Source organism: Rhinoraja longicauda, chromosome 9 (genome assembly GCF_053455715.1).
Source record: "Rhinoraja longicauda isolate Sanriku21f chromosome 9, sRhiLon1.1, whole genome shotgun sequence".
In the NCBI taxonomy this organism is placed as follows: Eukaryota; Metazoa; Chordata; class Chondrichthyes; order Rajiformes; family Arhynchobatidae; genus Rhinoraja; species Rhinoraja longicauda.
The window spans coordinates 23,799,161-23,824,563 of NC_135961.1; the positions used below are offsets into that span (position 1 = coordinate 23,799,161).

At 41.8% G+C, this 25,403-nt stretch overlaps 1 protein-coding gene across 1 annotated transcript in view; it reads left to right on the forward strand.

The window, feature by feature from the left end:
- Positions 1-2,344, forward strand: part of pkdcca (protein kinase domain containing, cytoplasmic a) — a 60,715-nt gene extending 58,371 nt beyond the window's left edge. The window contains exon 7 of the mRNA XM_078405818.1: positions 791-2,344. Within this exon, the coding sequence (XP_078261944.1) occupies positions 791-876 (86 nt within the window). The 3' untranslated portion in view covers positions 877-2,344. The remainder of the gene's footprint in view (positions 1-790) is intronic.
- The last annotated feature ends 23,059 nt before the right edge of the window (positions 2,345-25,403 follow it).

Genomic DNA, 25,403 nt, shown 5'->3' on the forward strand with positions numbered 1-25,403 from the left:
TATCATAACCACTTTAACGGGTGTACCCTGCAGTTTGGAAAGCTCAAACTCTGGAGTTAGCCCAAACATTCGGTCAGATTGTAGAACACCCAAATTCAAATCGGCTTGGGGAAATAAAAAATGAACATGGTATAAGGAAAGCTTAATATTAAGGGACATTTAAAACAAATGTTGAAACACATTATGCTGAAGAAATGATATACCTGGAGAAGAAGTAATGTGGAATCTGATTGGATCAAAGACAGAGGGAGGGAGTTTGGTTTAAAAAAATAGTCACAGAAAGTTATAAGGTGCATACCAGTGGTGAACTAGAGGAAACAGTGATCAATTTTCCCTGTCATGTTGTACACTCCAGTGATCACTGGTGCTGCTGACTAGGATCCAGTCCAGCTGTTGGGGAATGTGAGTGGGAGATCAGTTCAGCTTGTACAAGGTCAGAGCGTGAAAATACCAGGCACTGATGAAATCTGCAAATGACACTTCACTGAAAGATGGCTTTAATTAGTTCTACAAGCTACTGAAGGATGTGCAAAGGAGCAGCATTGGTAATAGATGTATGTCTGTCAGCATAATATTCTTTCTGTACTTTAACAGGAAGCTTTAAAAAATGTGTGCCATTTAATTACAGTATGTAGTCAAAGTAAACTCATACATTTGGCCATGCGTAGTAAACTCATGATAACCTTGGCTGTCCTTGTTGCAATGAACTGTGGAGGGACACTAGTAGTTCAAGAAGTTTCACTTTAATGAAATTATGACCACATTATTGTTTGTTTATTTTTGCTCACAGGCCGACACCTTGTCTCCTTCAAAACCAGTTCGAATCACATCATGCCGGATGTGGAGAAGATAACATTTGTGAAAGTGGCAGGCTGAACACCGCGTGAGATTTAGACATTGAGTTCAAACTGTCCTGGCAGGGATTAAAAGGCAAGGGCCGCCAAGGGCCAGGATGCTCCTGCCACCATCTGCATGTTCCAAGGTGCAGTGACGTGGGGTAATAGCTAGATGATCACCAACACCTGGAATTCTCATGCCAAACGTGCAATACTGCAGGGTGGAACTGTGAACAGCCAAATAATGCTAATCTGTTACGTGGCTTGTCAATGTAAGGTCACCCTTGTTTTTAATTGACATTCTCCTGCACTTGTTAAAACCAATCCAAGGTGCAGAGATATGTAAGCTAAACCATTGGTTGGAGTTTGCACAGTGTCAGGACACAGAAATGAAGTGTCACTGTGCTCCTGGCATCTTCAATTTTATATCATAACTCTGGGATCTTATTTGGCATCATTTCCTGATGTTGTGCTCCCTTCCCTACCTTACACACAGTCAGTTACTTTCTGTAAAAGTTTCTTCTTATTTCCCTGGTAATGCATGGAATATACATGGCAAAGGGAAACGGAACATCCATGATAAGTTTAGTTTAGTTTGGTTTAGTTTAGAGAATCAGCGTGGAAACAGGCCATTCGACCCATTGAGTCCACGCCAACCAGTGATTACCCATACACTAGTTCTATCCTAGAAACAATGGACAATTTACAGAAGCCAACGAACCTACAAACCCTGCATGTTTTAGAGTGTGGGAGGAAACTGGAGCACCTGGAGAAAACCCACGTGGTCACAGGGAGAACGTACAAACTCTACACAGAGAGCACATGTAGTCAGGATGGAACCTGGGTCTCTGACACTGTAAGGCAGCAACTCTACTGCTGCGCCACTGTGCAGTATTTCCTCCTTCTCCTGGAATCTAAGGGTATCTCATGATTGAAATCTAACTAACGTATTCAGATGGAATTTCCCTTGTGTCATTTTGACTGAGGCATTTTCTATTTTTTTTAAATACACACCGTGCCTAATTCCAAGCATTCACTTAATAATCTCCCACTTAGATATTGGTGCAAACAAATAATATGTCATCATTTCATTGCTGTTCAGTACTATCATCAGGAAGGAGAACTTTAGGAAATCAAACAAAATGATACCCAACAGCATGAGCACATGCCAACAAAATCAGGTGCATTTTTAAAAGAATATCGTATTGTGATTGACAAAGTTTGTCTCGCTTATTCGCTTTCTGTGAAAGTATTTTTGATGCAGTGACATCAATTATGATTCTTTCGGCCATCCAGAGGTGTTATCCAGCTTTCAGTGTGGAAGCTTTAAGAATTGGAGCTCATATTGGAAAAAGGGATGAGGTTTGTGCACGGTTTTCTCAACCAGCAATGGCATCATAAAAATCAGGCCAGCTTTCCATTATGTGCTTTTGGTGCATGAGGCTTTCCACTGAAGGGACTGTCAGAAGGTCATCTTAATATTTTTAAAAATGTGATATACATACTTTTAGTAAAGTTATTTATTATTTTTCTATTGAAAAAGCATTAAACTTGTTGAAGTGAACATGCAGGCATTGTGTATTTTCTTTTAGTGACAGTATTAACTGTGTTACATCCAATCACTCTATTCTCCATTGTTGGAAGGAAAAGCTGCTGAGGTTTCAGAGCGAGCAAAATTATACACAAAACACAACTGCCATACAATCGGGTGTTTTAAAAAAAAAACTAATCTACATAAATGGATGGTTGTGGTGCATCAAGAACCAAATCTCGGGCAAAGTGGCTGGGAACGATCACACAATGGGAAAATTGCTTGCAAAAGCAAGGAACTGCAGATACTGGTTTACAAAAGAAGACACAGAGTGCTGGAGTGACTCAGCAGGTCCGGCCTTATTGGGTGTGCTGGTGCAGGATCCCCCAAAAATTAATTTGCAAGTTGAAACAGTAGTAAGGAAGGCAAATGCAATGCTAGCATTTATTTCGAGAGGACTAGAATGTAGAGACAGGGATGTAAGGACCTGTGTGGATGTACAGCATCTCAGGAGAATGTTGATAGACAACTTTTCAGGTCTGGGCCCTTCTTCAGGCTGACTCCTTCAGTCAGAAAGTTGCTTGTTTCAGTTTTGACACCAAAGCAAAAGCCATTGAGGATGAATGAAGCACAGTTTGGGGACAATGCAAGGACATTTACATGCTCTATTCAATTTTTTTGAGTGCAGGTCAGGCAAAGCAGCAGCGAGAACGACTGTTGGCTGGACTTGGTGAGTCACAGGTAGAGCAGCTATAAAAAGGGTGCAAACGGTACTTTAGCAGTCTTTGTGTGCACGTTGGGCAAAGCACATACTTTCAAGCTCATCAGAGAAAGGAAGGTCAGGAGTGAGTGTGGGGATTGGCTGAACAATTAGATTGGAAGATTGGTAAATTGGACAATTAGTCAATTTAGCATCTGGTATAAGCAAGGCTTGCTCAGGAGGTGCGGCCCTGTTGAGGGAAGTGCCCTGTGAGAAAACTGCAAGTATTTGGCGAGGAGGCTGATGGGATAGTCAAGGATAACAAGAGTGTTGACATGGATAGAAATTTGGTTGGCTGACAGGAAGCAAAGAGTAGGAGTAAACGGGTCCTTTTCAGAATGGTAGGCAGTGGCGAGTGGAGTGCCGTAAGGCTCGGTGCTGGGGTCGCAACTGTTTACCATATATATTAATGATTTGGAAGAGGGAATTAGAAGCAACACTAGCAAGTTTGCAGATGACACAAAGCTGGGTGGCAGAGTAAACTGTGAAGAGGATGTTAGGAGGTTGCAGGATAACCTGGACAGGCTGAGTGAGTGGGCAGATGCGTGGCAGATGCAGTATAATATAGTTAAATGTGAGGTTATCCACTTTGGCGGCAGAAACAAGGAGGCAGATTATTATCTCAATGGAGTTAGATTAGGTAAGATGGAGGTCCAGCGAGACCTGGGGGTCCTTGTACACCGGTCACTGAAAGTTGGCGTGCAGGTACAGCAGGCAGTGAAGAAAGCTAATGGAATGTTGGCCTTCATAACAAGAGGATTTCAGTATAGGAGTAAAGAGGTTCTTCTGCAGTTGTATAGGGCCCTGGTAAGACCACGTCTGGAGTATTGTGTACAGTTTTGGTCTCTTAATTCGAGGAAGGACATCCTTGTAATTGAGGCAGTGCAGCGTAGGTTCACGAGATTGATCCCTGGGATGGTGGGACTGACATATGAGGAAAGATTGAAAAGACTAGGCTTGTATTCACTGGAGTTTAGAAGGATGAGAGGGGATCTTATAGAAACATATAAAATTATAAAAGGACTGGACAAGGTAGATGCAGGAAAAATGTTCCCAATGTGGGTGGGTCCAGAACCAAGGGCCACAGTCTAAGAATAAAGGGGAGGGCATTTAAAACTGAGGTGAGAAAAAACTTTTTCACCCAGAGTTGTGAATTTGTGGAATTCTCTCCCACAGAGGGCAGTGGAAGCCAAATCACTGGATGGATTTAAGAGAGAGTTAGATAGAGCTCTAGGGGCTAGTGGAATCAAGGGATATGGAGAGAAGGCAGGCACGTGGTATTGATTGGGGACGATCAGCCATGATCACAATGAATGGCGGTGCTGGCTCAAAGGGCCGAATGGCCTCCTCCTGCACATATTTTCTATGTTTCTATATTATAAATTGTCATCTGCCCTGCGGATGAGGTGGATGTAACTGAGACATGCTGTGGGTCGACTGTGTTCTGTGAGGGATCTCTGTAGTTAGACGGGGAGGTTCCATGGTGTGTTGATGGCCCCTCTATCACCATGTGTGCAAAGTGAGTTTGAGAGATGGTGGGGGAATTAACATCATTTGTTGTATGTCTCTTATTCCTGACTTCGTGGGGGAGTGGAGGTGTGTAGTATTTTATTGTTTTGAGTGTGGGTATGGAGAGGGAATAGTTTCAACAGCATTCGATAAAATTAAAGTACGAAGGGCTGGTTGAATGTGGAAATTACAAGAACCAGCTCTTGGTTGTACTGAGTCTGGCAAGGTCTGTTTGCAGCAGGGACACATTTTAATTACACACTTTAATAGACCAGAACGTTACACAGTCCATCAAACCTGCTTAAAACATGGGGAGAGAAGCATTGTTCTATCCTTCAAATTTACTCATCGCAAAAGATAAATTTGTAAGACAAATAATGTGGTTAAACCAGTTAACAGATGGGCATTGCTTCAGATTAATGAAGCATCTGTGTTGAATGGAGCAGGTGTGATGGATTGCTTGTTACTCTATCCTTACTGTGAAGTTCAATCAGGCTGACCTGCCCTTTTGCCTTTTTAAATACATCTCCTCACTTCAGACCTGAGAGGTTTGAACCTTGCTCTGAAAGAGGATCCAGCGCACTGCGAATGGTTGATCCAGAGCACAAGATAAACAAATCAGAAAGCAAAGCAGCTGAATAATATTTATTCAGTAAAAGAACAACAGCCGTTGATGAAAACTGACCATAGGATAAAGGCATGGTTCGGAACAGGAAGATTTTTAGACTTTGGACTTTAGAGATACAGCATGTAAACAGACAGAAACACCGAGTCTGCAACGACCAGTGATCACCCTGTACATCCTCACTATCTAGGGGCAATGCTAGGGGCAATTTTACAACTTACCAAAGCTAATTAGCCTACAAAGCTGTACGTCTTTAGAGAGTGGGAGGAAACTGGAACACCGATAGGCAGGATTGAACCAGGGTCTCTGGCACAAGAAGGCAACAACTCGACCACTGTGCCAATGTGCCACCCTATAATAGAGTAGCTATACAGTATTGTACTAGTAATAGTATAGTCATAGCAGATTGATATATATTTACTAAGATATCTGGATGGGCCTACTAATTTTTAAATGTAAGCTAATTTCACAACCAACCTGCATATATTGTCGATTCAGAGAGTGATACAGCATGGAAACAAGCCCATTGGCCCATCACGTCTGTGCCAAACAACAACGGCCCATTTTTACACAAATTTATCCCAGAATTCTACCCATCACTTATAGGTTAGTGTGATTTCCAGTGGCTTATTTACTTACCAACTCGTACATTTTTGGAACGTTTGAGGAAACCAGACCACCCAAAGGAAATCCACTACATGACAGGAAGAACGTGCAAATTCCACACACGCAACTTAGCAGTTCAGGGTTAAGCCCACGTCGCTGGAGCAGTGAGGCAGCAGCTCAACCAGCTACACTATTATGCTGCCCTATGGCTCAAACAAGTACAGACGCAGCCCACTGAGAGAAACAGAAACAGAGAGGAGTAAGGTATATCTGCTATTGGGGAGCATTTCAATGAGCCCTCAACCATGACTTTATTCTTGATTATAACTGTCCCTGACTCCATTCCACCACCAACTATCCACTGCACCATTGCCACCACCCCTGACTGACAATTGGTTAAATGATTCATTTGCTAACTGTAAAGTAACAAGACCTTCAGAGTGGATGGTATTCCTGCTCAAGTCTAGTTAGACAAGAGTAACCTTTAATTCAAGGTTCCGTTTGTCTTGGCATGCCAAGTGAAGTGATGAAACCTTTTCTGGCAATCGATTGCCATGAATTGCCTCTGGCAGTCCTGACCAGCTGCTTTTAGGTTTTTAGGTTTAGGTTTGGACATTATTGTCACAAGTACTGATGTGCATTAAAAAGCTTTGTTTGCAAAGTGACTGCTGAAAGTCAAATGCTGGCTTGTGTCTCTGCCTAACTTTGTGAAAATGTAACTCCACAGCCCATGCCTGGCTTTGTATGGGCCCTACGTCTCCTCACAGCTTTCTCCCTGCTATTATAAACATCTAAAGGAAGGTTCCAACCCAAAACATCGCCTATCCTTGCCCTCCGGAAATGCTATCTTTCCCGCTGAGTTTCTCCAGCACTTTGTGTCTTTTCACAGATCTATTGCCAACCACGAAATAAACTCACAACCCCATCTAAATTACGCCTATAATGTGAATCTTGTTTCATGAAATGGAGTGCCTACTGTCATTTTTAAAATTAGACTGCCGTTCATAGCTTCATCAGATTCAATGCCCTTTCGGTGCAAATCAAACTCGGTTATTTTACTGCTTTGGTTTCTAGTGATGTGTAAACCCCTAGTTTCCAATGTCCACACATACACGTTCCACTGTGTGTTACTGGATGGAATTCAAAAGCAGCTCTCAATTGCTGTTACCTATGTTAGCCAAGCAGCCCTGAATTATTATTATTAATATTATTAGCTCATTTCACTGACCTAAATCAGAATCTAACCCGAATGACAGCTGTTTCAAGGCACAGATCTTTTAGAGATTATTCATTAACTGTCCAAACATAAATTAAATCTTGGGTTAGGCCATGGCTTTAAATGATTGACATACTTGTTTCTCAGTGCACGAAGAAAAAGTCAGCATGAATTATTTGTTGTAGGTATCCATGAGTTTAATGTTCTGAAACCTTCAGCCAAGCTGGATAAATGCCCATCACTAAAGAAATCTAATCATTCCATTATGTAATTTGTTGGCAATATTTAATACAGATTTAAATTTATGTATTCCAGCATGCATAGTCTTATCAGTCACAAGAATTGATGTTTCCACTGCAAATAATACACTTATCTCTCTATTAGTCACCCACACAAAGTACAATTAGCTGTCTGGCAGAAAACCATGAGGTTTTTAACTTCTGCCATGAGTTCAGGAAACTTACAGAGTGGAGCCACCCCCCAGCCGACTGGCTTGTTGGCAGTGTAAGAATCTGCTTTCATCTAGTTGTTGTAATCCTCCCAGGGGATCTAGAGTCTCATGCACAATTGAGAAACTTTAGTGGTAAGCACGAGGTAAATCCAAGAAAAATAGCTCAAAATTAAAAGATCTGTCTGATTTGTTTTTCTCATTTCCCTCTGCTCTTTAGACTCCTCCAGAAAAAAGTTTTAGGCAGATGTTTAATGTAAACTCACAATATCAAAGTTAGTAGGTTGTACTATCTCAGAGGGCAATACAGGCAACAGAGGATGTGTTTATGCAATGACCATGCACATGACTTATATAAGACTTTGCTGGCTTTCGATCAGAAGTGGAAACTTTAGACTTTGGGTGAAAAAGAATCAATGCAATGTCCAAATGGAATCAGTCAATTCTGGTTGATGATTTAATGAAAGGTGTTCCTGATCGTGAAAGGCTCTCCCATTGTGAAAATGGAGACACAAAGAACTGCAGATGCTGGTTTACAACAACAAAAAACACACACAAAGTGCAGGAGCATCTTAACAGGTCAGACAGTACCCCTGGAGGACATGGACAGGTCACACCTGGGACTGAGACCCCAGTTCAGACTGTGGAGATTCCCGGTCTGAGACATCGCCTGTCCATGTCATCCATAGGTGTTGCCTGACCTGCGGAGTTGCTCCAGCATTTTGTGTGTTTTTCCCCATTGTCAAAACTGATGATATAACTCGAAATCATTCTCCAATCTTTCTTCACTGAATGATGGAATGTTTTTGAGAAACACAATGAAAAATGTTGCTGTGCACGATGGCAAGTTAAATTGACCCCTACGTGGAGCCCTATTGTCTCTGGCACTGGTTGCTACAATGTTGAGGACTATATTCTGCACTTTGTACCTTTCCCTTTGCCATACCTGCTGTACTTGAGTTTGGTTTGATTGTATTTTTCCATACCTGATCTGTTCGGATAACATACCAAGCAAAGATTTTCACTGTACATCTGGTCACGTGAAAATAATAAACCTAAATCTAAACTTAAACCCATTGAATGGCTTCTGGAAATCCAAATATTCGAAATGATTATCTCTTAAATGTTGGATTCCAGCATTTTCCCAGTAATAGATATTAGGATATCTAGCATATTGTCACCCGTGTTTTTTCTCACTCCCATTTTGAATAGTGCAGATTTCCAGTGACTTTTCCAGAAAACATGGAATTTTATTAGATTATATAACCAAGACATCCACTACCTTTGTAGCCATTTTGTTAGATTGTAACCAAGACATCCTTTAATACCCTAGGGCCAGCAGGTCTAAGGATCCAGGAACGTATTGGCCTCTTTATTTGCCAAGTATTTTTTCTCAAGTGTTAGAGATTGTTTTAAGCTCTTCCCATCCTGGAACACCTTTTTTTAGCAGTTGGGGTTAGGATATTTTTACTGTCTTCTGCCATTGAAACAAATCCAACATGATCATATAGGATCTCTGCGATTACTCTTTATCCCATTATCAATTCCTCAACCTTATCCTTCATAGCCATCAAATAATACCAATGTATTTCTATCTGTGCCATTAGCATATCTTCTACGTATATGCAGATAAAAAAAATAATTTCATCATTTACTCTACTCCATTTGTAATTACAATCTTAGTTTCTATACTCTGGCCTGTCCTGGTACAAACTCATTAATGTTACCACAGTTATTACCCTTCACTATTGCCATCTCTTACTTATTGCCTTCTTTTCTCTTTCTACATGTTATACTCCTTCAGCAGATGTTTTATAGGGCTTCCATTTCCAGCTTAACTCCTCATACCTTCAGCATTGACCTACAGGTTTCCTTTCCTCTACCATATGAATTTAAACCCTTACAAACTGTCCTAGCAGATTCCCCTGCCCTGTTCACATTGAGGTACAACCTGGTCTACCTCGCAGAGATGATACATCCCTGAGAAACAGTTCCAATTTCCCAGGAATCTAAACCCTCCCTCCTATTCTATCCCCCCAGCCATGCATTCATCTGCTCTATCTTCCAATTTCTGTACTCAATAGCCCATGGCATACGCAATAATCCAATAACTACCATTAAGGTGTTATTTAAATTCTTTTATAGTTCTCTCATCTCTGCCTGCAAGACCCCAATTCTTACTTTTGATACTCTTACTATGCTTTGGAGTTTCGCCATCAACATAGGCAGTTATTCCTCTGCTCCAGTTATTCCTCTGCTCCAGCTAGCCTCTCCTGCGGAGTTCCACAAGGCTCCATCCTAGGCCCCATTCTCTTCTCTCTATACATGCTCCCCCTTGGCCAAATCATTCAAAGGCACGGCATTTCTTTCCACTGCTATGCCGATGACACTCAGCTTTACCTCCCCCTGAAACCCAACAACCAGTCAAATTTAAACAGCCTCTTACACTGCCTTGAGGACATAAAATGTTGGATGGCACAGAACTTCCTCCAATTAAATGAGAGCAAGTCTGAGGTCATCCTATTCGGCCCCCCCGACTCCATCAAATTGATAACAGGCAGTCTTGGAAGTCTATCCTGCCTAGTCAAACCGCATGTCAAAAACCTCGGCATGATATTTGACTCTGCATTAAAATTTGATAAGCAAGTCAACGCTGTGGTAAAAGCCAGCTTCTTCCAACTTCGAACCATAGCTAAAATCAAACCTTTCCTCCAATTCGACGACACAGAAAAAATCATTCACGCTTTCATTTCCTCCCGCCTAGACTACTGCAACTCCCTATACACTGAGATCAGCCAATCTTCCCTGTCCCGCCTGCAACTGGTCCAAAACGCCGCAGCGAGACTCCTGACGGGTACCCGTAAAAGAGACCACATCACCCCGATTCTGGCCTCTCTCCACTGGCTCCCTGTACGGTACAGAATCAACTTCAAGCTCCTCCTATTCACGTATAAAGCCCTAAATGGACACTCCCCCCCCACATCAAAAATCTTCTAACCCCCCTCTCTAACTCTAGGTCCCTCAGGTCGGCCGACTTGGGGCTACTCACTATCCCGCGGTCTAGGCTTAAGCTCAGGGGTGACCGCGCTTTTGCGGTTGCAGCTCCTAGACTGCGGAACAGCATCCCTCTCCCCATCAGAACTGCCCCCTCCATCGACTCCTTTAAGTCCAGGCTCAAAACCTATTTCTACTCCCTAGCGTTTGAGGCTCATTGAGGAGGCGCTGTGAACTGTTTGCGTGCTACTGTATGTTTCTTTTTTTTTTCCCATTGGAACCTAATCAGATGTACAGCACTTTGGTCAACGTGGGTTGTTTTTAAATGTGCTATACAAATAAAATTGACTTGACTTGACTTGACTATGCTTTGGTAAATAGCCAATGTTTGTGGTCCATATCAATAACAATGATATGTAGAAAGGAACTGCAGAAGCTGGTTTATACCAAAGATAGACACAAAGTGCTGGGGTAACTCTGCCGGTCAAGCAGCATCTCTGGAGAAATTAATGAGTGATGTTTCGGGTCGGAACCCTTCTTCAGACAATGCTGGTCTGAAGAAGGGTTCCGGCCCAAAATTTCACCCAATCATTTTTCTCCAGAGATGCTGCCTGACCCGCTGAGTTCCTCCAGCACTTTGTGTCTATCTATGCTTTCCCCTTACATCGGTGTTCAGTTGAAACTGTTGATAAGCAGGAGTTGCGTGTGGATTTGAAACGGCTCCAACTATGTTAAGAAAAAGGAGGATTCTTTGTTGCTGCCTGAGAATGCTTGACTACCAGGAAAGGATTTTTCATGCTGGGAAAGTCACATTCTTTACTGAAGGCATATTTTCCCATGGCGGGGTGAATCAGGTTTGGATCAAGGCCAACCTCATTATTGGCAACGTTGTCGGCACTAATATACACCACAATCTTTGGCTATTCACCAACTCTAGGTTCTTCAAAATGCCCTGCATCTTTTCATTGATATCCTTGACCTTGGAAGTAGGAAAGCAATATTGAGAGACATCTGCAACAACCAAACATCTGTCTGCTCCATTGATTATTGAATCCCCTGGATCACTACTGCTCTCCCTCTACGCTTCTCCCACCACCAACCATGCAGCTGAGCAATCTCCAGTGCTTGAACATCTTACACCATGTTGTCCTGGAAAGGTAGCTTTGCTGCAACTCTCTTCTCATGCCAATTTTGAGAGTGCAGTCATACAGCACATAAACAGGCCCTCCAGCCCAACACGTTCATGCCAACCAAAATGCCCCAACTCAGCTTGTCCCATTTTTCCACATTTGGCCCATATCCCTCTAAACCTTTCCTATCCGTGCACCTGTCCAAATGTCTTTACACCAAATGGGATGGCAACAGGTCTAGAAGGTGGCCCATCACCTGTATATTATGCAAGATATTGACCTCTGATAAATATAGGGCATTGGATTTCAATAATGCCATTGGGATCTGATTTCTTTTTTTGGGGTGGGATGATAATACTAGAGGCCATACCTTTAAGGTGAGAGGGGCAAAGTGTAACGGAGATATGTGGGGCAACCTTTTCATACAGAGGGTGGCAAATGCCCAGAACATGCTACCAGAGTTGGTGGTTGAGGCAGAGACAATATGGGCATTTAAGAGGCTTTTAGATAAGCATATGGATATGCAAGAATGGCAGGATACGGGTTATGCACAGGTATGTTATAGATGGTCTTAGCATCACTTTTGGCAGACCTTGGCCGTAAGCCTGTTCTTGTGCTGTACTATTCTATGTTCTATGAATGGAAATCCACCATTAGATGCCACCTCGGCAAAAAGAACAACAAAGTGTTGAGCACCCAAATTGGTAAATTGTTTGTATATGTTTTCTTTGCAGATGGAGCTCTCCACAAACAAGGTACATGGATAGGAGCTACAGGCTCTCCACAGACAAGGTACATGGATAGGAGATACAGGCTCTCCACAGACAAGGTTTAAACCTTCTTTTCCACTAATGCTTCTTACTACATTTGCAGAAGTCATATCGAACAGCCCAACAGATGACCCCACTATTCATTAATTGGTGGTCTCTTCCCACCAACTTCCCTCATACATTGTGTAGGGTACAAGAGGGCACCAGGAATGTGGAACTCTTTGAGTACTGCTTCAGTGAAATCTACTATTCTTACACTACAATTGTTGCACTCTTGTACGATTGCACTCATGTATGGCATGATTTTATCTATTTCACAAAATGCTGGAGTAACTCAGCAGGTCAGGCAGCATCTCAGGAGAGAAGGAATGGGTGACTTTTCGGGTCGACTTTTCGGGTCTTTTCGGTTCCAGAACAAGGGGCCACAGTTTAAGAATAAGGGGTAGGCCATTTAGAACTGAGATGAGGAAAAACTTTTTCAGTCAGAGAGTTGTGAATCTGTGGAATTCTCTGCCTCAGAAGGCAGTGGAGGCCAATTCTCTGGATGCATTCAAGAGAGAGCTGGATAGAGCTCTTAGGGATAGCGGAGTCAGGGGGTATGGGGAGAAGGCAAGAACGGGGTACTGATTGAGAATGATCAGCCATGATCACGTTGAATGGCGGTGCTGGCTCGAAGTTACTCCAGTATTTTGTGAAATAGATATTAGTGTTGGTTTATTATAGTAACGTGTACTGAGATACAGTGAAACGCTGTGTGGGAAGGAACTGCAGATTGGTGGGCAGATTGGCAGATCTATGGGTGGAGAAAAGAGGTTACCAATTTAATTCTGATGAAATGCCATCAACCTGAAACATTGCCAATAATTCTCTTTCCCCTTATACTGTCTAACCTGCGGTTTTTCAATTCAGATTTCCAGTCTTTTTGTTTTGTTTTTGGATCATATTGCTGGAAGCTGTTTCAACATTATTAACAAGGACTGAGGTAACTTCTACTGGAACTATGACCAACTACCTGGCATCAGGCTTAGCTATCTACAAAGATCTTCAATAACCTATAGCGTGGCTGCATGGTGGCGCAGTGGTAGAGTTGCTGCCTTGCAGCGCCAGGGACCTGAGATCGATCCTGAATACGCATGCTGTCTGTATGGAGTTTGTACATTCTGCCCATGACTCCATGGGTTTCTCCTGGTGCTCTGGCTTTCTCCCACACCCGAAAGACGTGCAGGTTTATAGGTTAATTGGATATGGTTAAAAATGTAAATTGGCCCTAGTGTATGGATAGTGTTAGTGTACAGGGACCACTGGTCGGAGCGAAATCGGTAGGCTAAAGGGCCTGTTTTCATGCTGTATCTCTAAACTAAACTAAACCAAGGATAACCATTACTCTGAAGAAGTGTCCTGATGCAAATATCACCTGTCCATAGTTTCCAGAGATGCTGCCTAACCCACTGAGTAACTCCAGCACTTTGTCTTTTTTTGTACAAAACAATCTTCTGCAGTTCCTTGTATTTCCAAAATCTTGATGATGAAGGCACATTTATGTAGTGTTACAATGAACTGCAGTGTCCTCCCTAAAAAGGCAGTAGAAAAACGCAATAATGATTTTTAATAGGAATCTGTGTAAGGAATGGCAATTTGCAAGACTGAAGGTAAAGCAAAAGAATGTTGGAAGCTCTGGAGTCGGAATAGGCATGATTGTGATTGGATTTCTCCTGTGCTGTATTACTTCTTGATCCTTGGAGTTTTTCAGTGCTGTTTAATATGTATCTATGATATACGCGCCAAGGCTCTGTGTCTCCTTGATGCCCCTATTAACTATCTTCAGTCAATAATATAATGGGAGGCTGTTGAAATGTTTCCCAATGATTAGATTAACAATCTTTTGTGGAACTTGAAAACTGAGTGATTGGCTGCCAATTAAGAATAATTAATACTAATGGTCAAAAAATCCTTTGTTTCATTCCGATAATTTCAATTACAAAGGAATTTATCTAACCAGTAAATGCAATATCAGGGGAATGAGCATGAAACAGATATTGATTTAGATCTGTACTGAATGTGAGGGAGTTCATTTAATGTCAGTTGTGATTGCAATCTTGAGCACAGGCATGATATAGACATTGTCATTTCAAGTCTTCCAGCAAACTCAACTTGCTTGCACTGTTGGACGTGGGGACTCCTCCTAGTCGCTGATGATATAATCTTATTGCTCATTAAAAGATAACTTGACAGGGAGGAACCGTTTGCTTTTCTGTGAGTGTCTCCTTCAATTTAATAAGGGCTGCAAAAAGAGGCTAGCCTTGATCCAAACCTGATTCACCCCGCCATGGGAAAATATGCCTTCAGTAAAGAATGTGACTGTCCCAGCATGAAAAATGCTTTCCTGGTAGTCAAGCATTCTCAGGCAGCAACAAAGAATCCTCCTTTTTCTAAACATAATTAGAGCTGTTTCAAATCCACACGCAGCTCCTACCTATTAACAGTTATATAAGGGGAAAGCAGAGATAGACACAAAGTGCTGGAGTAACTCAGCGGGTCAGGCAGCATCTGTGGAGAAAACGGATGGGTGATGTTTTGGGTCGGAACCCTTTTTCAGACTGAAAGGGAGGGGAGAGTTGGGGTTGTGGGGGGGGGGGGGTGTGGAGAAAGGGGGGATGGAGAAGGGGGGATGGAGAAGGGGGGGAGTTGGGAGAAGGGGGGTAGCTGGTGGTAGGAAAAGGCCAGTACAAATCATGGCCGGCAACAGATGACAAAGGAAGGGTGGAGCCCATTATGGCCCATTGCTGGCTGGGGAAGAGGTGATAATGAAGGGATACAGGGATGCAAACAGTGGGACTAGTAGGACGACTAGGATGGAGGAGGGGGGAGACGGAGGGAATACAGAGGTTACTTGAAATTGGAGCAATCAATATTTATACCGCTGGGTTGTAAGGCCTGGGGGGGGGGGGAAGCATCTCTGTGTGAGACAATACCATCCTGATAACAGAAGCACCAACATTAATCACTGACTACATTAACAAAATGGGACCCCACTCACAGAACCACCCCCACTTCATAATCACCTTTGTGAAAAGGTCCAGATTACCTGCCGCTCCTACCCCATGGAACCTCAGGGGAGTTTGTTTGTGGGAATTCCTCAATAGAAAAGATTTACTCCAACATTTACCTATATTATCCACTATTAAGATGAGCAGCCACAAATAAAAGTCAACACAGGATTTTTTTTTAATTAAAAAAGAGCGCGCCCATTATCTTCCTTGTTAGCGGGGTCCATTCTGTAAACAGAACATAAGTCTCTCTAATCTCATCTGACTGGCAGAGGCTCCGACAGTAATCCTGCAAATCTCCCAGTATCCGCAGTACATTATTGGTTTGTGACACGCGCCTGCCACTGGAATGTACAGGTTACGTTGCCCTAAAAGGGAATATAAACATTTTTTTTCAGCCCACCAGCTGCTTAATACCACAAAGGAACGGTTGCAATATGAAAAGCAAAAGGTGTGAGCAATACTATTACCGGTCTGTCATCAAGTACAATGTACGGGCTAACTCCCATGTAAAGTTGGTTTAATCAAATGAGAACAATAGATGTTAAGCCTCAAGGAGCTAATTTTACACGCGTTTACTTCACAGTTGAACCAAGGTTAAAAAATATCTAATTTTGTGACGTAATATTAAAGATATTTTAATGTTGCAAGGTACTTGTTGTTATACTAGTTCAATAAACGTTCTAATTGAACCTGCGTTCAGAAGTTGCTGAGCCCTTAGCATATATCCTGGTGGAAAGGTTCTCTTCCTCGACTAGGGAGTGGCACCCAGCCAACACTTCTATCAGTTTTGTATCCCTCCAAGCAGCTGCTGCTCCCACACCGGGCATCTGTAACACAACAGTGCTCTGAGCGTTCAGTTATTGTGAGAAAGTGCTTCCTGGTTTCCCTCCTAAGTATCATTGCTCCAATTTTAAAATTATATTTCCTCCTTTTTAATTCCCCCACCAGAGGAAGTGGTTTCTCTGCAACACATCAACTAATCTTTATAACATTTTAAATGCTTCAATGTAAGAAATAAGGCATGAATGGACAATGTATCAAACATTCTTCCGCATTATAGCACATTATTGATGTATTTATCTAACTTTAGCGATTTTAGTGCAAGATTTCTCTGGAGAAGGTTTGACTTCTCTGTATTATAATGTCATAATTATTAAATTGTGCTGAGGCACTTACTTATAGAGCAATAATAATTATTTGCAGATCACATTTTCTCCAGTATTTTGTTCACTGTGACAAATTGCTCAAATACCAATCTAAACTACAATGTTAAAAATGTAGTCCGTGAGGAGGAGTGAAAATTGGAACTATATGGAGTGGTTTCTGCCTTAACGAACATTTGCAGTGAAGGCCATTGAAGCAACTTGTGACAATGAACTTAAGAGACAACTGGTGTCTATGTTGAGGGTGAATGGAAAGCGCACAACAGCAAGAAGGTTGGGAAATAGGATTAAAATCATTCAAAATAACTTCTTCATGTTTCTAATCATTCTTTTGCCCCATGTTCTTATGTTATTAGTTGTCAACCGGAAACCAGCAGAATCTTTAAACAATATCTATGAGGCAACCTCCTAGGTAACTTGTGGAAGACTGTATTTAGCCTCCGCATATTCAGTAGTTGTATTTCAATTGTCTACATATTTTGCAACATTGCAACTTGTTTTCCCTTCGGAATATTCTAAAACAACTCAGCATATGCTTACAGGATGAGCCAATAATTTTTCAAGAATGAGTAAAATGTAATAACTTGTTATATGGTGGCAAAGCTATGCCCTTGTTCGCAAAGTTACACATTTCTCCCATTGTACTGTAGAGGACAGCTGTCAGCTGTTTCTCATGGGTTTCCACTTAAAGCTGCTGTGAGAATGCTGTTTTTAGTCCTCAGTGAACAGAGAATCATTTATCAATGCCCAATCAGAGAATCAATGCCCTAGATTTTTTTCAAAATAATAGCAGCGAGAATGCCTCTGCTCGCTGTTACTATTCTGGGAAACTGTTGGCATCACTGGGATTTTCATGCAAGTACACTCTAATGTGGAAGTCATGTTTACTGTGAATCAGGGCTCTTCTGTCGCCTCTGTTGCCTTCAAGCTTTTCCACCACAGGCAAGAGAGCTGGTGTGTACTTTAGCTCCTAACAAATTAGTCTCGCTGGTAAATGCAACGTCTTTTGCTCAGTGGCATGACTTTGAAATTATTTTCCAAGCTTCTGCAAGACAATTTCACTGCTAAACAAAGAATCTGGCTCGTACAAACTAATGAAGTGTATATGTCTTGTAATTTCCTACTGGAGATATTTTAAAATATAAGTACATTTAAAAGGGCTGCACAGTGGCGCAGTGTTAGAATTGTTGCCTTACAGCACCAGAGACCTAGGTTCAATCCGAACCTCGGGTGCTGTCTGTACAGAGTTTGTACGTTCTCCCTTGACCGCATGGTTTTTCCCCGGAGGTCTGATTTCCTCCCACACTCCAAGGATGTGCAGGTTTGTAGGTTAATTGACTTTGTTAAATTGTCCCTAGCATGTAGGATAGTGTTAGTGTACGGGTGATTGCGGGTTGGCATGGATTCGGTGAGACGAAGGGCCTTTTTCTGCAGTGTCTCTAAAGTCTAAAGATTAAAAACATCTGAATATCTGATATGTCAACCACATTAATAAGATGTGTAAATTCCAGACTTTTTAAACATTCTGCATAGTGTTTCAAAAGTTAATTAAAATTGTGCCTTGCTTCTGAGAATGTCGTCTGTCAGAATTCTTTGCTACAATTGATTGCCCTGTCAATATGTTAGGAACCGCTCGTCTCCTTTGAACTTATTTTTGACAATAAAGGGAAATTCTTAGCAGAAATTGTTGCAGGTTGATTGGGAGCATTTTTCATAGACTGAAGAAGTGTCTTGACCCGAAACGTAACCCATTCGTTCTATCCAGCGATGTTGCCTGTCTCGCTGAGTTACTCCAGCATTTTGTGTCTATAAATGGCTAGGACAGTTGTGTAACCACAGTCTACAAATTCTGAACCAGTAATCTAGGCACAGTGCCACAGCACCAGAGACCCGTGTTAGATCCTGAACTGGGGTGTTGTCTCCGAAGAATTTACATGATAGGGCATATAATCGGTGTCTATCCCTTGGTAAGGGTGTCGGTGTGGACATTGTAGGCCAATGGGCCTGATTCTGTGCTGAATAGCTCTATGACCTGCCCACCAATAAGACACCAAAGCTGAAATTTCCCTTTCAAAATCTACCAGTCCCACCAAATTAAAAAGAAGACAGCAAACATTACATAGATCACATGGAGACACAAGGTATGCAGATGCTGGACTCTTGACCAAAATACAAGGGCTGGAGTAACTTGGCAGATCAGACAACATCTGTGGAGGGATTGAATAGGCTAGAGTGTTTTGGATCAAGAGCTTTCTTCAGACATGTTTCAGGGTTTGGCCCTTCTTCAGACCAAAGCACATGGAAACTGAGTTTCTGTTGTCCAAATCTCAAAAGTCAATTTGCAAGAGTTTGACGCATACACGTGACCTAGGAATGAAAGATGGACCCCAGTTGAGTAGTGTCATAGAGTCATACATTATGGAAACAGGACCTTCGGCCCAACTCATCAACGGCGATCAAGATGCCCCACCTAAGCCTGCCCTGTTTGCCCGTGTTTGGTTCATATCCCTATTCATGTGCCCAGGATAGATCTCATCAGGCATTATGGGACTTATTCACCATTAGGTGTGCCAAGACAGCTTTGCTTCCTTAATACTGACCTGGTCCAGATAATCCATCTACCCCTCCCATATGTTTCCTTTTTCCACTCATCAAACCTTCAACATTTTTTGGCATTCATGTTTCCCCAATTTTGCTCTTTTTGCCTTTCACCCTTTCAGAACATGCTGACTCTAAACTCTTGCTAACTTCCTTTTTAAAGACTGCTATTTGTCAACTTTCATTTTACCTACAAGCATCTAGTCCCAATTTACTTTTGCCAGGTCCTCTTTTCTTGTTCTCAAAAGGTGTTTGTACTTTTTAAAAACACGTTTAAGTAAGTTTTTAAAAAAAGACAGGGAATTAAAGGACGTTCTTTTAGGAAGGAGATGAGGAGAAATTTATTTAGTTAGAGGGTGGTGAATCTGTGGAATTCTTTTCCACAGAAGACTGTGGAGGCCAGGTCAGTGGATATTTTTAAGGCAGAGATAGATTCTTGATTAGTACAGGTGTCAGAGGTTAAGGGGAAAAAGGCGGGAGAATGGGGTTAGGAGGGAGAAATAGATCAGCCATGATTGAATGGCAGAGTAGACTTGATGGGCTGAATGGCCTAATTCTACTCCTATCACTTATGACCTTATGAAACTGCCAAAAGCCATCATAATGTTGGGGGAGGGGGCTCAGTCGTATGCTTCCTGAAACATGGTAAAAGTACGTAGCCTGCCCACCTTATTAGCAAGAAGGGTTAGGTTGCCTGGGCCTTTATGCCAAGGTGTGGACAGGCACCATGGGCAATGCGTACACTTTTGCAGGCAAGTACCCTTTATTTAATACCAGTACCATATCTGTGCTGTAATCTTGATAAATCACTGTATCAGTGTGGACATTTACCCAGTTCCACACCAGCCATTCTTTAACAGTGTCAAATCCCACTAGGAAATTGACTGAAGCGGAAAATGTTTTTTTGTGAACGAGAAAGGAAAAAATGAACAAATTAGTTTATACTGTAGCTAAGGATATAACAGCTGTGTACGAAGGAACTGCAAATGCTGGTTTGAACTGAAGACAGACTCAAAAAGTTGGAGTAACTCAATGGGACAGGCAGCATCTTGGGAGAGAAGGAACGGGGACGTTTCATGTTGAGTCTGAAGAAAAGGGTCTTGACCCGTAACGTCACCCATTCCTTCTCTCCAGAGATGCTGCCTGTCCCGCTGAGTTACTCCAGCTTTTTGTCTATCTTCAGGATATAACAGCTCCTTGTTTCTATATCCAGAGTTTTTTATATACCGATTGACAATATTTTCTGTTCCTGACGATTGGTTCACAGTGAAGGATAAATGGCTGTGGTAGGAAATTCGGGCACCACAGTTAACATCAAGCACTTCCAGGTCCTTCCTAAAGCAACCTTCCTAAAACTCTGCAATGACAATGCTCCATCCAACCTCAGTAAATCACCATCTGCTCGACAAAATGCCCCAGTGGTGCGATCAGTTATCGTGTGGTGCTTACACAACAGTACAGAGTGAATCCCAGCTGAGGTGTGGGATTGAAACTCAGATTGCATCGATACACAATGGGCTCCCGGAGCTGTTGGGCCCGTTTCTGGTCTTATTTAAACATTCCCAGATAAATAGATATTTTTTGTTCTTTGTGGCGTCTCTGTATAATACTGCCAATATGGTGCTTGCAGTGAAAGTGGTTTTAAGCTCTCCAGGGACCATGGTTAGCATTGCCATCCGTTCCCTTCATTAGGTCAGTTGGCAGGGAGTCGACCAGTCCCACCGGTCCAGACTAGGTTTGAACCCCCAGAACAGAAATCCACATCCATGGTTGCAACTCATGGTTCCCCTTACATCTTTTAATTATTGTTTCAGTGAAATTGGAGTTATCCGTATAATCAGTTGTACTTTGTTAAATTCACTGTGACAACAGTAGGGCTACAAGCCAAATAAAAGTCCTATTACAGGCAGAAATATTAAAATGCATGGATTCTATTAAAAAATACACGATTGTTGGGCCCAATGGTATATTACAGTTTCTAAACATACCATGGGGCAGAATTTCTTGTCAATGAGTTTGATATAAAGGATTGCTCAGGTCCAGGCAGTCTAAGAAAACCTTAATTGGAGAGAAAAAAGTTAAATTGCACTCCAATCTTATTTTATATTCTGAAAATAAAATGGGTGAACTGTCACCGATTGTCCAATTTTTGTTGTGTGGATGAACTGTCATGGATTGTCTGATTTTGCTCTAAATAAAATTGGTGAACTCTCAATCCTTGTCCGATTTTGCTCTGTGTATTGAAGGCGACCATTTACATTTGCTCTGTTACATTTGCTACACTTTGCTATAAAGTCAATTGCTACACTTAAGCCACAGATTATTCCATGCTTGATGTGTTCATTTTATAACTAGTGCAAGTGTCATGTTCCAGTTGCATCATCTCTACAGAATCGGTGCTTTATCAAACAGGCCTAAAATAACCGTGTTACTGGGAGACACAAGGCACTGCAGCTGCTGGTTTACCAAAATCACTAAAGTGCTGGAGTAAATCAGTGCGTCAGGCAGTATCCCTGGATAGCATAGATACGTGATGTTTTGGATCAGGACCCTTCTTCATCCCTTTTTTAATCCTGTTACTAGTTTGGTATCTTCCAGATGGTCACAATGATAGTTAATCCTCTCCTCTCATGGAGGTCTGCTATGGCCTCAGGAGTATGCCAGGAGGCAGCCGAGCAGATTAGCACATAGGCAAACAACAATGATGTGTGGTAGACTGAGCACAGTGAAGATTGTCATCGGATGATTAACATCTTCACATGCATTCACTCAGCTGATTTTGTTTCCCTTTCATCCTGCAAAAACAAGCTCAAGTACTTACATGCTAGCTCCCGTTAAGGAGAATTCCCTTCATTTATTTTCCAAGGGGATTGGAATATCTGCTTTTAATTGGAAAAGAAATGTTGGCTTTCCAGAAGATGAGCTCTCTATTTGCGAGATCACCAGGAATGTCCTGAAAACCCACTTTCGCAGCCTGTTGTTACATAGAACAGAGCTTGGCTCCTTAATAATGATATAAAACTCTTTCGATGTAAACTTACAGCAGGAATTCTCTCCCTCACTCCCAGTCATCACTTCTTTCGGAAAGCAACAGAAATCTTGTGAACCAGTGGTGCAACATTTGTCCAGGTTTCTTTATTTATAAATGCTGCATTTTCTTTAGTGCAGTGGCTATTTTTAGTATACAACCACAAGATAAATCAAATCCAATTTATATCAATCACTTTGGAAAAAACAATATAGCCTTCTAAGAGACATTCGTACATTTGAATGAGCTGGGTATGGGCGGGGGGGGGGGGAGGGGGGGAGGGTGGAATTAATGCAAGCAAGTGGGATTAGCATAGATAGGCATAATGGTCAACAGAGACATAGTGGGCCAAAGGACCTGTTTCTCCACTCTCTCTCGATTCATCATCTCATGTTGCCCATGGTGCCAACATCCAGTAAGTAGATTTTTAAAAAATATTTGTATATAATGGGTATGTAATATATTGTCAGCTGCACAATGAATATCCAAACAATTAGTTTCAAATAATGTAACTTTGAAACAAGCGTTCTGACTTCACTTTTTATGATATCTCTCTAATTCCTTTTCTTTTTCAACAAAATCCAGATTCAACTCCTGCTGTTCCTTAGAATCCATGGCTTTAAAAATCACAAGCTACATAACCAGGAGTGAAAGACTTCAATTCTTGACCAGAAGGATTGTTCACCAACATTACTGAGGTAACCTACCTAGGGTGGCACAGCTGGTAGACCTACTGCCTCGCAGCGCCAGAGACCCAGGTTCGATTCTGACATCAGGTGCTGTCTGTGTGGGTTTCCTCCAGGTGCTCCGGTTTCCTCCCACATCCCAAAGATGTGCAGGTTTGTAGGTTAATTGACTATAAATTATCCCCAGTATGCAGGGAGGGGATGCAAAAGTGGGATAACATAGAACTAGTGTGATCAGCTTGATGGGCTGAAACTGTATCTCTAAACTAAACTATTGTGATATGTGTGCAATACTAGCTCATCCCAGCTTACTTTCACCTCTATACATAACATTGGATCACTGAGAAGGCAGTCACAATAAGCTGGATTTTATTTATTACTTGACACCAGGGGAAAATAAAGGTAGTCATGAGGCCCATTCTTGAGTCCTATGGATTTTTTTTGCCCTGCCCTCATGGGAAAGGCCAACAATAACTTTTAAACTACATGTCTCCCTTGTTAATTAACTTGAAGAAATCTCCTAGCTTTGCAACACCCAAAAAAAGAACAAAACCGTCAGCGAAGCCAGTGAATTAAGTCACCTTGAAGGCGTTTGTTCAGCCCAGGGTTATTTGACAGATCCACTTAGTACATTGCATTCCCCAGCAGTTTCCCAGTGAAATTATATTTCTCTTTTTCAAATATTTATTCAAATTATTTTAAGAGGTGTTGTGGATAATATATTAAAACAAATCAAGCAGTCCCGAGCTCTTTATAGATTCCTGCAGAATTTTAAAATTTGGTTTCGGTAATGATTTTCGAGATGCTTTTTCTTCATGACTTCCATTTTTGTTGCAAACTGCCCGATTGTCATTTCGCAATGTACACTCTTTATAGTGGGTTTGTAAATCGAGAATCATTGAAAATGTAACGTTGCTCCGTAAAATCCACTCTGCAGAAAACTCAGTCAAAATGACTCGGGCGTATTTTGAGTTTGATAAGAAATTGCTTCCTAATTAGGTTTTCTTTGGAACACGTTTGTGGATACTGCTTAATTGAATCCTGAAGAATCCACAGGGATCTGATACCAAGTCTGCAAAGCTTGCCAACGTGGTCCATATCCCAGCGATAAACAAGTTGTGCAAACACAAACACTGCACAGTTTTCAGCTTAATGTGGGTGGTAAGATGCTTATCAGAAAGAACATTATTTTCTTTTCTCTTTAAGGCTATGCTAGATCCTGCCCTCCCAGTCTTTGCTATAATATTGGCAAACCCGAGCCAAAAGAATGCTTGAAGCAAAAAGTATAAAAAGCTTTTTGTTCATAAAACTGATTCTTTCCTGCATCACATAACTGCAGCCCGGTTTATATTCTAAACACAGTAGAATTAATCCATGAGGATTTTATTGTTAACTTGTGGTGCATAAGTTTAGTTTAGTTTAGTTTAATTTAGATAGGTTTATTAGTCAAGTGTACCAAGGTGCAGTAAATAGCTTTTTGTTGCATGCCACCAAGTCAGCAGAAGTACTAGACATGATTACAATCAAGTTGTCCACAGTGTGCAGATACAGGAGAGAGGGAACAACGTTTAGTGCAAGATAAAATCCAATAAAGTCTGATTAAAGATAGTTCGAGTGTCTTCAGTGAGGTAGGTAGTAGCTCAGGACTGCTCCCCAGTTGTTGATAGGATGGTTCAGTTGCCTGGTAACAGCTGGTTAGAAACTGCCCCTGAACTGGAGATGTGCAGAGGTGGATGCTAGGTTAGAACTGCACTCTAGTTGGTGAGAGGATGGTTTAGTTGCCTGATAACTGCTGGGAAGAAATTGCCGCTGAATCTGGAGGTATGCATTTTCAAACTTCTGTACCTTTTGCCTAATGGGAGAGGGCATGAGACAATAAGAACAGTGAAAATGAAAGATTGAACAGTGCATTTTTATTTACACCCTGAGCTGCACTTGGCAATAATCAGGGCTACTTTCCCCTGCAGTTTTTGATGCTTCTTCATGTCAGATGCATGCCTGGACATGTGCAATGGGACTCCAGCATCGAAGGGACTAATACTCATTTTGTGAGCTCTGCTTCACTTTGCTTCCCACGCAGAAATGCAATTACTAACAAAACTCCCAACCCAAGAATAATTCAACTGACCAGAGGCAACTTTACATTGTTTGGGTGGCACAGACAGCTGGTCCCTAGTACCACGTGTACTGTAAATTAAAGTGACTCAATCTCATGAGATGTGAGGCCATTGAAAAACAGCATTTAGTAGTTCTCCAAAGCTGCCAACAAGGACAATAAAAATGAAGAATGCACACCATTTCTTGCCTGATGGATATGGCAATCATCTGGCTGGAGCATTAATTTAAAGTGGTGATGGAAAGCAAGGTAACAAGGGAGTGTGGTGCTCGCAGGCTGTGATATATGCTGCCACAGTGTTTATATCCTGACAGAGAGAAGGCAGGAGAATGGGGTT